The following is a 13,142-nucleotide window of genomic DNA, read 5'->3' on the forward strand; positions in this document are numbered from 1 at the left end:
CTCCTCGTTAAATCACAAAGAATCACTCGCATTGCAGTGTTAATAAGTAACAGAATTAGCAGCTGAGGGCACACAGACACAGAAAAGATCAGCTCTCGGACCCGATGCATTGTGTTCCTGTGGACCCACTGGAGACACAACAGGTGTGTCAATATGACAGGCATTCACCCAATCCATTATGTCTGCGTCATATAAACACTGAACAAATATAGATGCTCTCCATTTTCACTCTCAGCAGCGCACAGCAACAGAGAAAAATGCAAACATTCATGTCGTATTGATAAGATAATGTAGAGCTCAAGGGAAAGTTACCTACAAGGCGAGATTATTATTTTCCTGTTAACATTGACGTTCTAAGCATAACCCATTAGTTTATGGATAATAAAACATGTGATATAAATACAGTGTTTGCATTACTCTAAAATTTCCTTTATTCAAATCAAAGGAAATCTCTGTTATCTTTCCACACCGACTTTATTTGAACTGATTCAAGATTACATTGCTAATCTAAAGCTACCAAGTGACACAATAAACAGCAAAAAGGGTGGATAGATATGAGTTTTTCTTTTCATGTCACAGCCACTAGAATATGTTATCATGTCATTGCATGCTACTTAAGAAACAGATGCACAGTCTTACAGTTCAGAGGGTGCATCACAGTAGCATTTGATGTCTTCTAATAATGTCTTCAGTAGCCTTATTACCATATTTCACAGAAGCTTACTATGTGCTCTTCACTGTGGACAAATCCTGTTGCTGCATGGCTGTGGGAAATAACACATCATTCTAAATGGTATCACGGGATTACTGTAGTTCGGTTTTCACAAATGCGCAACTGATGCCAAACAGAATTTAGATGAACAGGTTGGAGAATTTTAGATTGTCGCCTCCGTGAACAGACGATAGGAAACGGTGCGTGGCTCTGCCAGTCTCCCACCAGATGGTAAATGAGAGAGATACGGCGATCGGATAACAAATGCAACCAATCAGATGAGTGAAAACAACCCGCGTACGTAGGGAGAAAATATTGAGTTAATGTGATTATTTGACAAAAACTCCCATTTCTGTCCAGTCAATTAATGACCGATCGAATTAGATAGATGTTTATACGGATTTGCTTTGATTTGTCATTTCTTCAGAGACTTTCCTTTGTGCTGTACTGGGAATATGTATTCAAGAGTAAAATGAAATTCATTTAAAAGTGGATGCAGAAGGAATTCTTCCATTAGTCACTGTGTGTATTCCAGTGCCGTTAATTGTCTTTTTATGTACAATTACTTTTCATTGTGCCAAACTGAGCCATTGATTTCACGACTGTTTCATCTCAAGCCTGCAAAGTGATCCGGGCACGGGCCCTGTGTCATTTCTATTAGCTATTAAAAGCCACGAGGAAGAATAGACCGTTTTAAAGGGATGCACTGTGTGTGTGTGTGTGTGTGTGTAAGTGAGAGAGAGAGAGAGAGAGAGAGAGAGAGAGAGAGATCTCATTTGCATACAGCTGAATAGGTATGTCCCCCGTCCCGCACAGTACACCCGCATGAGGGCGAGAGTGGGACACGCGCCGCAACAATACCAGACACACTGCCACTAAACGGCGAAACGCCTGGGTGGGTATGAAAGGGCACAAGCCACCAACAAAATGAAAACCATGCAAAATACCATGTTAGGGGAGGAAAAAAAAGTTTGGACGCATCATAGGCCTGTGCGTCCGTGCGTAAAAGTCAAATGCAACGCGTTTTTTCTTGGTGTTGAAAATGCATTTTGTGGTTGTGTCATAAAGCTATTTGGACGAGTGCCTCACGGATCTCATTTCGGTCAAAAGGCTTCAAAAGCACAGCAAATAAAATTAAATCCACCGTCGACCGCAACCAGAACAACAAATACTGGAGAGATTTTCGCCTTTAATCGCATTTCTGGTTTTCATTGTTTGTGATACAGCCAAGGGGGGGGAGAGACGCATATGACACCACTGAGAGTGAAGGGTCTGAGAGGAAATAGTGCGCATGGCTACAAAGCTGCAGTGAGGGATAATTAGGCGTGCAATTGAGTGGAACCGAGGGCAAAGGGGTGCATGGAGTAAGACAGTAATTGAATTCATGCTTTCCATTTGCGAAGTTTCGGCTCTCCTTCATTGTCCTTACTCACTGTTATGTGTAAATGTGCGTCCGGCGTATTGTGAGCTAAAAATAAGCCAACAGATGTTGGGGCTTGTTAATAATCGCCCAGTATCCATGGTGGTCGGTCAGCACAGTGCCAGTGGGTATTAAATCTGGATAATTGTTGTTGGGTTGGATGGGAAGGGGGTTGAATATGTAAAGTGGGCGGTGTCAACACGCTGACTGACAGTTTATGTAATGAGCAGCGCTGTGCGAGTCTATATATCCAGGAGGAGACGCGCTACGATTCATTCACTAGTAATAAGACGAGTGGTGAACATCCGAGGCGCACTGACGCACCAAGTTCAGCACCAAAACAAGCCCTGAGCAGCGCGCACACACACACAGCGGAGTCACCATTGTGGAGTACATCAACACGCAACGAGAGGACGCCCTCTGACAGAGAGAAGCGCGGCTGTGGATATTTGTCTTCCCTCACCTTTGGATAACTTGGAGATTGGAAACGCTTTCTCGGGACGCTGCTGACGCACGACACAAGGAAGCTGCGGGAGCACTCCCCGGGAGCGAAGAAGGATTTATATGTGCTTCAGAGTTGTTGTTTTCCTTTTCCATTTGTTTACCTCGGTGTAAATACTTTGGAATAGAGAGGTTTTGCTGCTTTATTGGCTGGTGACGCGGCTGCCTTGGAGAAGCGAGAAGGATGGCAGCCTGGTTCACCTTTACCATCGCGTTCAGCACCACGTTGATAACACAGGTATGAAGGAGGATGACACATCTCCCCGGTGGTCCTCAGACCTCGGTGAAAACTCACGGAGAACCAGTTGTTTTATGCTTCTTTTTTTTTCCTTTTTTTTTAAATGAGCTAAATGTAAACGCACCGACGCTTTCTTAAATGATATCTCCTTCTCTTTTAGGTATTTGGATCCGGTGTTTTTGAGCTCGATCTTCACGAATTTAAAAATCATAAAGGTTTGCTGGCAAACGGGAACGCATGCAAACCCAACTGCAGGACTTATTTTCGAATTTGCTTGAAGAACTATCAGGCTGTGGTGTCGCCAGGTGACTGCATCTTTGGAAGTACAATGACACCCGTGCTGGGGACAAACTCTTTCAGCGCCAAGGACAGTGGCACTTTACCTAGACCAATTCAAATACCGTTTAACTATGGATGGCCGGTAAGAGCGTGGAGCAGTAAATCCACTTTATTTGTTATATTACAGCGACCACTGTCATGTTATTTCCAGGAAACTACTATGCACTTCGGGTGCGCACCGATTATTGGTCAGCTCATCTAATCCATATCATTAGGTAATACTCTGTCGACAAACAGATTGGACTGCTTCGACGTCGTTCATTTCAAAATCTACAAGACCATGCAATGATCAGCGTTAACACAGTCCTTTGTGCAGTCATTAGTAAATAAAATAATTAAATTAAACCATGTGCACTGTATGAAATACGGTAGAAAAATAAAGATGCATCTTTTCCTAAATTCTGAACTGCAAAATGAGCAAACAGGATATTAATCAACTGCATGTGTTTTCTCCTTAGGGGTCATTTTCATTAATAATTGAAGCCTGGCATTCACCTTATGGAAATCTACCTGTAGGTAAGTGCAACATTTTGTACCACAGGAGGGAGCTCTGTCTGAGCATTTAACACATGAGGCTCTGCTATTAGTTCAACGTTTTGCACAAACCCATGCTCAAGGAACCAAACATTGGACTATTAAACACAGCTCGGTCGTTCAAGGTGTTTCTCGCCACCTGTTAAGAATTGTTTAAAATTTCACACATTTTCACACCAATTCACTCCTTTGTTATGAACTTCAGAACACCTTTTTCATTCTTATAGTCAATACAATTGAACTTCCTCTGGTTTATTTTTGGCGTGGGAAAGAGCTGTGGGCTTTGGTGAGAATACACAGTGCCTGCCAAAAACCCCTGACTACATCTTCCTGTATTTTACACCTTACTCTGTTCCGCCCTTTGGAAGAGGGGACTGGGCCTGGGAATGTTTTTGCTGACGGAAAAGAAAGAGGAAATTTCAAATGAGTTAATCTTTCATCTAAGCTGTATGGGATTTGATAAGGGATGCAGCTTGGTACTGGACAGATTATTAAAGTGAAACTAAATGACTTTCGAACCCATTGCCCATTATGATTCAGTTCTTGACATCAAACCAAAATGATCCCAGGAGACGAACGTGCTGCAAGCTTAAATGTCCCACATTAATTCTGACTTCCTCCTCCTTGTCTTTTTCCTCTTTCAGACACCAACAACCAAGACTTTTTGATTAGCCGTTTTGCCTTCCAAAAACAACTGGGTGTTGGGACCGACTGGCCTCAGGATACACAGACTGGAACTCAGACAGAACTGAGGTTTTCATACCGGTTCATCTGCAACGAAAGCTACTACGGAGAAAGTTGTTCCAAAAAATGCACACCCAGGGATGACCGATTTGGCCACTACACCTGTACCCGAGATGGGGAGTTAGCCTGTCTGCCTGGCTGGAAGGGGAAATACTGCGAAGAACGTAAGAAATGAACACAATTTCTTTCTTTCTGTTCAAACCTGTCTGTCTGACGAGAAGAGACTTATGACGGTGTTGAGTCTTGTTCTGAGGGTGTTTCTCCTTACCTTTTAACCCGCTGGGGTCATGCAGATGTTATATAGCTAGAGGACTTAGGTATGAACAGATCCCTTGGCAGGATTGAGTTGACAGGTTTTACCTTGTAACAGCTGTTACTTCAGTCTGGTCTCCTCATGGTGACCTTTGAATTTCATCATTTGGATTTGTGCCTAATGGGAGAAACGGGTTTGTGAGCATGAACAAGTTAAATATATGCACGGTTAATCAGTTGTAACTGATATAGATCATCATCATTGAGGCCATGAGATGTTGAGCGGTTGAAGTAGACATGACATGAATATACCTGGCAAACCTCACAGGCAATTTTGGTGTAGAGTGCATTTTTCAAGGATCACCGCCTGATGTGTAATTGCTTGCGGGTTTGTGAACACTCATTGAATATGAGTTGAGGGACAGGGAACTCATATTTAGCCAAGTGCAAACCCACCCCCCACCCCTACTATGATGGCCAAATCCTAAAGCAACACTCCCATGTTTTGGACAGCTCTGAGTGAGCCTATAAGGAGGCCTGATGCCATTTGGCTCCGCGATAACCAAGGGCCATTTCACCAAAAAAAAAAAACAAATTAGGCAAAGAGTAGATTGGAAGGAGGAACCAAGAGCATAATTGCTACCATGTGCTGGATACGTGACCGCACGGGTGACGGCGGATCTGTCATCCATGTCGCTCGGCGGTCAAAGAGAAATTGGCATGTGCTATTTCCACTATGGCGCCAAATTCTAACCAGATGGGCTCACGTGTTGCAATTACAGACGCATCAATCGTCGGCGACTACAGAAAATATACAGGAGAAAGATAGATTGGGCATCTTTCACACACTGCGATTTCCCTTGTCTCTCACGCTCATGCATCAGCTCCAACGAGTCCGCTCCTCTGTGGGGGGGTGGAGGGGGTGTAGTAAACACGCTGGGAGGTGGAGGACCATCAGGTTTAAAGCGCGCTGCAAAACACGGAAGCGCATTTGAAACAGCACTTAATCAATTAAAACACACTTCCCGTCCAAATGTTGTCGTTGTGTTGGACACTGTCCATCTACCTGGACTTTTTAAACACCTCGGTTTTGTTGCTTACACAAAGTAGCCTGCTGCACCGCGCGTGCCCGGTAACCTAATCCTCGGGCGCGTGTGCGCGGCGCGGGCGTTGATGGGAGGAGCCCGGGGGGGGGCTGCACGCGCCAAGGTTAATCGCGGCATTATTATCCGCCACGCGCCACCGATGTTTAGTCCCCTCCATTGTCGGGCGCGCGGTAGTAGCAGCTGCAAATATGGTTGCGGCTCACCACAAACAACAATAGCGACAGCTGGCTGCTATTGAGAGCAGGCATCTGTTCGAGACTAAACCGGCCGCTTACCGTCAGTCGCCTGATATGTTGTCCTGCGAATCAGTGTCATGCAAGACCGGTACATTTAAAAGAGGACAAACAAACCCTCAACCGGTTTCTCCCCGTGGCAGCCGGGGGGGGGGTGTGGCCGCCATGTTTAGATCAAGAGACAGACTGAGTGTCGCGGACGTCATGTTCAGTGTTTGATACGTCAGAGTTATGCTGCGACCAGGTGGGCACCAGCAACCAGAAGCAGCAGACTCATGTGTCTCTCTCTTCTCTTGTCCTCCTCTCTCCAGCCATCTGTCTGGAGGGCTGCAGCGAGAGGAATGGAAACTGCTCCAGACCTGGCGAGTGTGTGTAAGTATTAATAGGCCTTAATGATGAGGTGTTGAAGTTGATGTTGGCTGCTGCACAGGAAGAAACACATTTGGGAGCAGTGCATGGTACATCCATCTTTTTCTGCGTGTCTCTGAGCTCCATTTTTTTTTTTTTTTTTTAACTTTCAAATTCATTGTCACATTAACAAAATCAACAAGTCCTCAGTCCGGGGCGTCTCTTTTCACTAGCTGACTCTGCTGCTTCCCCATCTCTTCTCATCACCTGCGTTGTCTGGTTCACTCACTCACCATCGGGGATCATTTGCCAACTTGCTGTGAGGACTTCCACCTGTATTTTATTTCTCTTTTTTTATTTTATTTTTTTTTTTTTAAGTCACAAATCCATCATTCCCGTGCTAAAACTGACCCCGGTTGAGGTTAAAGCCTGCAGACACCCAGCACAGTAAAGCTGCTCTGCTCACTCAGCAAAAAAAAAAGTTGGAACCTGAAAAGCACAGTCCCACGGTCTAATGTTTTAACAAGGTTGCCGCACACTGGACTGAAAAATGAATATTCATGGAAACGTGTGGAAAAGAACGCGTTGGCACGCCACCAAAACCCCACTGCAAAAGCTGGCGTTTATATTATTACATCATTATTTATCCTTGAACTGTACCTCCTTGTTTGTTTTACCCCCAACATTGGTCTCCATTTATTCTGTTATTACTGCATTCACATTGTTTGTAATATATACACTGCTCTACTGTTATACTATTCGCCATGCTTTTCCACAAAACCGTGTTTTATGTGAAAACTAACGTGCCATGATGCAATACAGAAGTTGCCCAGTGCTGATGCAGGATTTTTATATTCACTGCAATTTTCCTTCTAAAAAATCTTTTACTATCACAGCTCACTTATATTTTTTCCAATGTGTGTGATGGATTTATAAGTCATTTTAATCACCGGTATTCAACTGTGTTGTGGCTGTTAATGTCATGTTACATGATTATTGACTGATTTCTTAATGTAACAGCCAGCTTATCCATGACAGGCCTATAAAACATAGCTGTCTGCTTCCATTTAATCTTAGGTGACTGATTGCACGTTTACCAGAGCTGGAAATTGACAAGTTTTAAGTGCCAAAACTCAGATATGTTATTTAAACTGACATTATGCGCACAGGTGATTAATCAGGGATCACGTTTTTGTCATTTTGCAGCTGCAGAGAAGGCTGGCAAGGCACGTTCTGTGACGAGTGTAAGAAGTACCCGGCCTGTAAGCACGGTACCTGCCAGCTGCCGTGGCAGTGTGACTGTCAGGAGGGCTGGGGAGGCCTATTTTGTGACCAAGGTACACCAGACAACTTGGACCACTGCCATGGTTCCTTTTTAAAAGATCTTCTCATATTACTCGTACACTGTTTTTATTTGAATTAACTTAAAAGCATTAGTAAATTAGGTTTCCCCTGACGTGTTCCATTCATGGCTTTATACAGATCTGGGGTAGAGATTTTTTCCCCCTTGTAAACAAACACTGCTCTCTCCCACAGACCTGAACTTCTGCACCCATCATCATCCTTGTGTGAATGGCGCCACCTGCATGAACACAGGCCAGGGAAGCTACACGTGTACATGCCTGCCAGGTTTCACAGGAGTCAAGTGCGAGCTGGAGATGCAGGAGTGCGACAGCAAACCCTGCAGGAATGGAGGCATATGCACAGTAAGTCGGATGTGGAATAACTTGTTGGTACGCATAATTTGAAGTAATTTTTTGTGTGTCAGGCTCACTTTTCTTCTATATTTCACCAGAATTTGGAGAGCGGCTACAAGTGCACATGCCCCCAGGGTTTCGAGGGTGCCCACTGTGAGCACAGCCTGCTGACATGTTCAGACTCCCCCTGCTTCCACGGTGGTAACTGCCGGGAGAAGGACAACGGCCGCAGCTACATGTGCGAGTGTGTTCACGGCTACACCGGACTAAACTGTGAGAAGAGAGTGGACAAGTGCACGTCGCTTCCCTGCGCTAATGGTACGATCTTCCTCCCCTCTTTGCCCCCCCTTTTCTGAACTTCCCCTCGCTCTTTCTCCCCCTTCAAATTCCTGCAACTGGAAGCAGAGTGGAACAACAGGAATTGGTGGGAACTTGGTGTCTATTGTCCTTCATATAAACACTCGGCAGCTCAGAGAAGCAGCTTGTAAATGTCACCACAGCTCGCTGCAATTGTTGATGAATGGGGACAAATATCCAGCAAAGCTCGATTTCTGGCTTCTTGTAAACACAGAGGGATCTGGGATTGTTCTGTGTGAGGGGAACAATACAGTGATGTGGTCACACTGTGGGTTTGATGGAGTTGTGTGAACTGAAGGAGTCTCCTAGGAAGGTTTATAGAGATCATGTTCTTTCAGATTTTGAAATGCCTTGATGTTGAAATACCTTACCATCATCCTGAAAGCTAGTGTTAGCTTCTCTGTTTTATCCATCAGTCTTGAGATGTTGATGCTAACTGTCATCTCCTCCTCTGTAGGTGGTCTGTGTCTGATCCATGGTGGCATACGTGTGTGCAGCTGCCGCTCAGGATTTACCGGCCAGCGCTGCGAAATCAACATCAATGAGTGTGCCGGTAACCCCTGCCTCAACGGAGGCACCTGTCAAGACAGAATCAATGACTACACCTGCACCTGTCCTGCAGGTTATGGTGGGCGCAACTGCGACAGAGTCCTGGATGACTGTTCCCTGTACCCCTGCCTTAATGGTGGTGTTTGCACTGGGGGCGGTGGGCCAGGCAAGCCTCCAGCTACCTGCACCTGCCCCTCTAACTTCTCTGGTCTTCGTTGTGAGCATTTTGCTGACCACACCTCTGCCATGCCCAGTGAACAGATTCAAGATGGCTTCCAGTGGGCGGCGGTTTCTCTGGCTGTGGGGTTGGTGGCACTTCTAGTGCTGCTGTGCATGGTGGGCCTGGCTTTGAGGCACATCCACAGGCAGGCCCAAAGGGAGAGAGGAGACTCAGAGACTATGAACAACTTTTCGAATGCTCAGAGAGATAACCTGATCCCAGCATCCCAGCTGAAAAACACCAACCAGAAAATCAGCCTGGAGGTGGACTGTGATACAGAGAAATCGAACTTTATCCATAAAAACTACCACTTGGACTCTTACAACTCTAAATCAAAGGAGTTCAAGGATGAAAAGTCGCAGGATGATAAAAGTCTTATTTATGACAAGTGTTTAGAAGATAAAATGCCCTTGAGTAGAATGTACAGGTAAGAGAAACCAAATGTACATTTGCATTTCACCCTCATTTCAAACATGCAGCTGTCTGCTTTCGCTGAAAAACCTTTATCTCTGCTGTGATTGCAAAGATGTGTGTTTAAATATTAGGAAACTGCCATAGATCTTCTTTTCTTCTTCTTCTTTACTGTGTTGAAACAGTAGTGTACATATGGAGTCCTCCTGAGTCAAAATGGCGGTTAATAAGAGCTCTCAGTCACGCAATGCTGCATCTCAATTGTTTGAAGCCAACAATGAGCCCCAGTTGTTTTATTAAACCTGGAAACCAAACACTGTTTATTTACACAGGATTTATATCTATTTGACCACTGCTTTGCTACAAACTCGTCTGTCCTCTTTGCTGCCTCACTGTATATATGTATGCCTAATACATAGCTCTACCATGTGCTTCTAGTTTGTGTTAACACAAAGTGTGATTTGTGTTTGCAGGGAAAAGCCAGAGTGTAGGATATCAACAATATGTTCCTCAAGAGACTCCATGTACCAGTCGGTATTTGTTATAGCAGAGGAAAGGAGGGAGTGCGTCATAGCAACTGAGGTGAGCCAAAAAAAATCTTCCACATCTTCATCCGCATTTCTATACATTCCCTATTCGAAATGCATCATTTCATCCCGAGTGTATAATCACTCACTAATGCACTAACATTATGACAGTGGATGAGGCTATTCCTACAAAGACTATAGCTGTATATTTGGCTTTAATCTGGGGATTGCCCATTCAACTCCATTATTAGTTTCTGTAAATTAAACTGGCCATATAATGACATAATGTGAACTTCTACTGATTCCTCACACATGTTTGGCTCTGCTTGGTCTCTAAGGTGCTATGTCTGACCACTGTGCCATTTAGTGGATTTTTTAGGATGTTTATTTCCAACAAAATATAATTGTGATGCTGGAGTATGCAAACTATAAACATTGAAAAACCCCAGTAAAACCAATTATACGAGTTTTTAGTTTTGGTATTTCATTGCTATGTATTTTAACCCAAGATTTTCTTCTATTTTCTCCCACAGGTATAAACTGTGAGGGGTCTGAACGTGAGGGGAACGTGGATAACAAAGACACAATCAAGGCAGAATATAATATTCTGGATTGTTTACAAATGCTGAGAAGAGACTGGAGATTGTTTTAGATGTCCACTGCTGCTCTGGAACACTTGAGAACTGGAGAGGGCAGAAAGCTCTGCTCTGCAAAAAAGAACAGAACTGAGAAACTTTATGTTGACCAAGTGTTTGTATGCAAAACGACATGTATAGTGAAGGACCGCTCAGTTGTGACAATGGTTTAATGGACTGGCGAAAAGACTTGTTACTCAAGGTGTGAAGACTGACAGAACATCGGTGAAATGTTAATTTATAATCTGGGCCATCCTGGACAGTCAAAGGAGGTGAAGGTGGATTATTGTCCCTCGTAACTGACCCAGCCTTCTGTGATAATCATGATGACTTTAAAAGCCAACCAATCAGTTAAAAAGGTGCCTAAGAATCGACCCCTTCACTTTCACCCGACCACACACTCCTGCCAGTTTCGCCTGCTATGCAAGACTCAGGGTGGAGACCCACCATCACAATCCAACCTCACAAACACTGAGAGTTATGAATGTCTGAAACTAATCTTCAACTGTCAATCTCATGAAAATGACTGGTTGGACTTTTCCATGCAACGGTGAAGATTGTATGCAGCCCAAAATCACTAGAAGCCTTAAAAGAGGGGTTTGAATGCTAAATTTGTGCCCTTGTCTATTCTTGGATCATTTGCACTACAAAACAACATGGGGAAAAATACTTTTTCATCAACCGGAATTTGAAGAGAAAACCACAGGAGCGCAATAGTCAGTGCTGTGCCACCAAGATCCAAGAGAAAAAGAAAAGTGTGCATAGAAAAGTGTTTTTATGCAACCCAAATGAGAAAAACAGAGACTCAAAACAAGGAGAAAGACTGTCACACCACTGCCTGCCTATAATAAATTTCAAAACTACAGAACCAATAATGTAATTTTTTAAAATGATTATTTCCAGAGTTTAATTTAAATATGGCACACTGTTCTTTATATGTTTTATAATATTATTTTGTATATAATGCATATTTATAAGGACCAAACTTCTGAAGAATAAAACTTCCTTGAAACCTGTTTTTAATTTGATGTCAGTAGATGGAAAAGGAAATTATTTTTGAGGTGTTTTTAAATAATGAAATTGAGTACAAATGATGATCAAACGTGTCCTGTATTTCTTCACTGAGGCAGAGATTGTCGACATTTCCTCCTGTGCTGAATTGTTTTACACATTACATTGTGAAACAGACTTATGAATATGAAATCCAGCTGCATTACACAACATCAAAAAGCTTTGTTATGATAATGTCTTGGACACGAGATAGAGACATAAAAACCCCTGACTGTAGCATCACTACCTCGAGTAATTCCTGGAAACGCCTTTGGCTCTCACCCCAACCCAACTCAGCCATCATTCTCTCTCCAGCCCTAAATTGGCTTGAAATTCAAATCCGTTTCCACGGATACCACCCCCTCAAGCTGGAAATGGTGAAACAAAGCCAGGCACAGGGCAGAGGGGAACGCCTCCCTGCTCCCCACCTCAAAATGCACACACACACACACACACACACACACAGCAAACCAAACAGATGCCGTGGGGGAGCATGGAGTGAGTCTGTAGTGCCATAAAAACAGCAGCATATGCCAGGCCTCTTGCCCGTGTGCATGTCACACACGGTGCACAGACCCCCTTCCATAAAAAAACACACTCAACCACTTACAGGCTCCCCAACTGCCTGCCTCCCCTTCAGGGTTAAGAGCAATATTTCAATGCCCGGTTCTGTACCACCCACTCCTGCAAACAAAGCTGAGAGGGCCTGGCACTGGGACCGTCAGCAGAGAGAGGAGAGGAGGGGAAAACCAGATGGGAACCAGTGGATCTGTTATGAATCCACATAAGTAAAACGATCTCCTAGTTTTAGAAAAAGTTAACTCAGACAGTTTGGTTGAGCTCATTGCCCTTTGCCCTTCTTGTGTTTTGGGAAAATGCTGCAAATCCATTTTCAAGCATTTTCTATGATGACGACTGGTTACCGGCGTGTCTGGAAATCCATGTTCAAGGCTACACAACACTGCATCCATTTTTCCAAACCTCTCTTGCCTTCAATTCACAGAAATCCTGCAACAGTCAACACCCCCTAATCAGAAGCAATCAACACTCAACTGAGACTCTGGATGGCTTTTCCCCCACACACACATCCTTTTAGCTTGTTGACCTGGGCATGCTCATCTAAGAGTTTGTGTTAAAAAAAAAAAAAAAAACGTTGGAAAAAGCAGATTCCAGACTGGCTCAAGAAAAACATGTTATCACAATGATTAATTATCTTGTTAAAGCCGTCTACCCAACTCGATAGCACTTAAGAGTTTCTTCCCACCATCA

The 13,142-nt window shown here is 43.9% G+C and overlaps 1 protein-coding gene across 1 annotated transcript; it reads left to right on the top strand.

Annotated features, from left to right (window-relative positions):
- The first annotated feature begins 2,425 nt into the window (after positions 1-2,425).
- Positions 2,426-11,902, top strand: dll4 (delta-like 4 (Drosophila)). The gene is made up of 11 exons (XM_026341913.1): positions 2,426-2,871; positions 3,032-3,292; positions 3,669-3,726; positions 4,389-4,652; positions 6,391-6,451; positions 7,634-7,764; positions 7,964-8,133; positions 8,223-8,442; positions 8,939-9,677; positions 10,135-10,243; positions 10,722-11,902. Exons 1-11 carry the CDS (start codon positions 2,818-2,820, stop codon positions 10,725-10,727), a joined length of 2,073 nt encoding a protein of 690 aa, XP_026197698.1. The 5' UTR covers positions 2,426-2,817; the 3' UTR covers positions 10,728-11,902.
- The last annotated feature ends 1,240 nt before the right edge of the window (positions 11,903-13,142 follow it).

The sequence above is a fragment of the Anabas testudineus genome, chromosome 24, assembly GCF_900324465.2.
Source record: "Anabas testudineus chromosome 24, fAnaTes1.2, whole genome shotgun sequence".
NCBI classification, from domain to species: domain Eukaryota; kingdom Metazoa; phylum Chordata; class Actinopteri; order Anabantiformes; family Anabantidae; genus Anabas; species Anabas testudineus.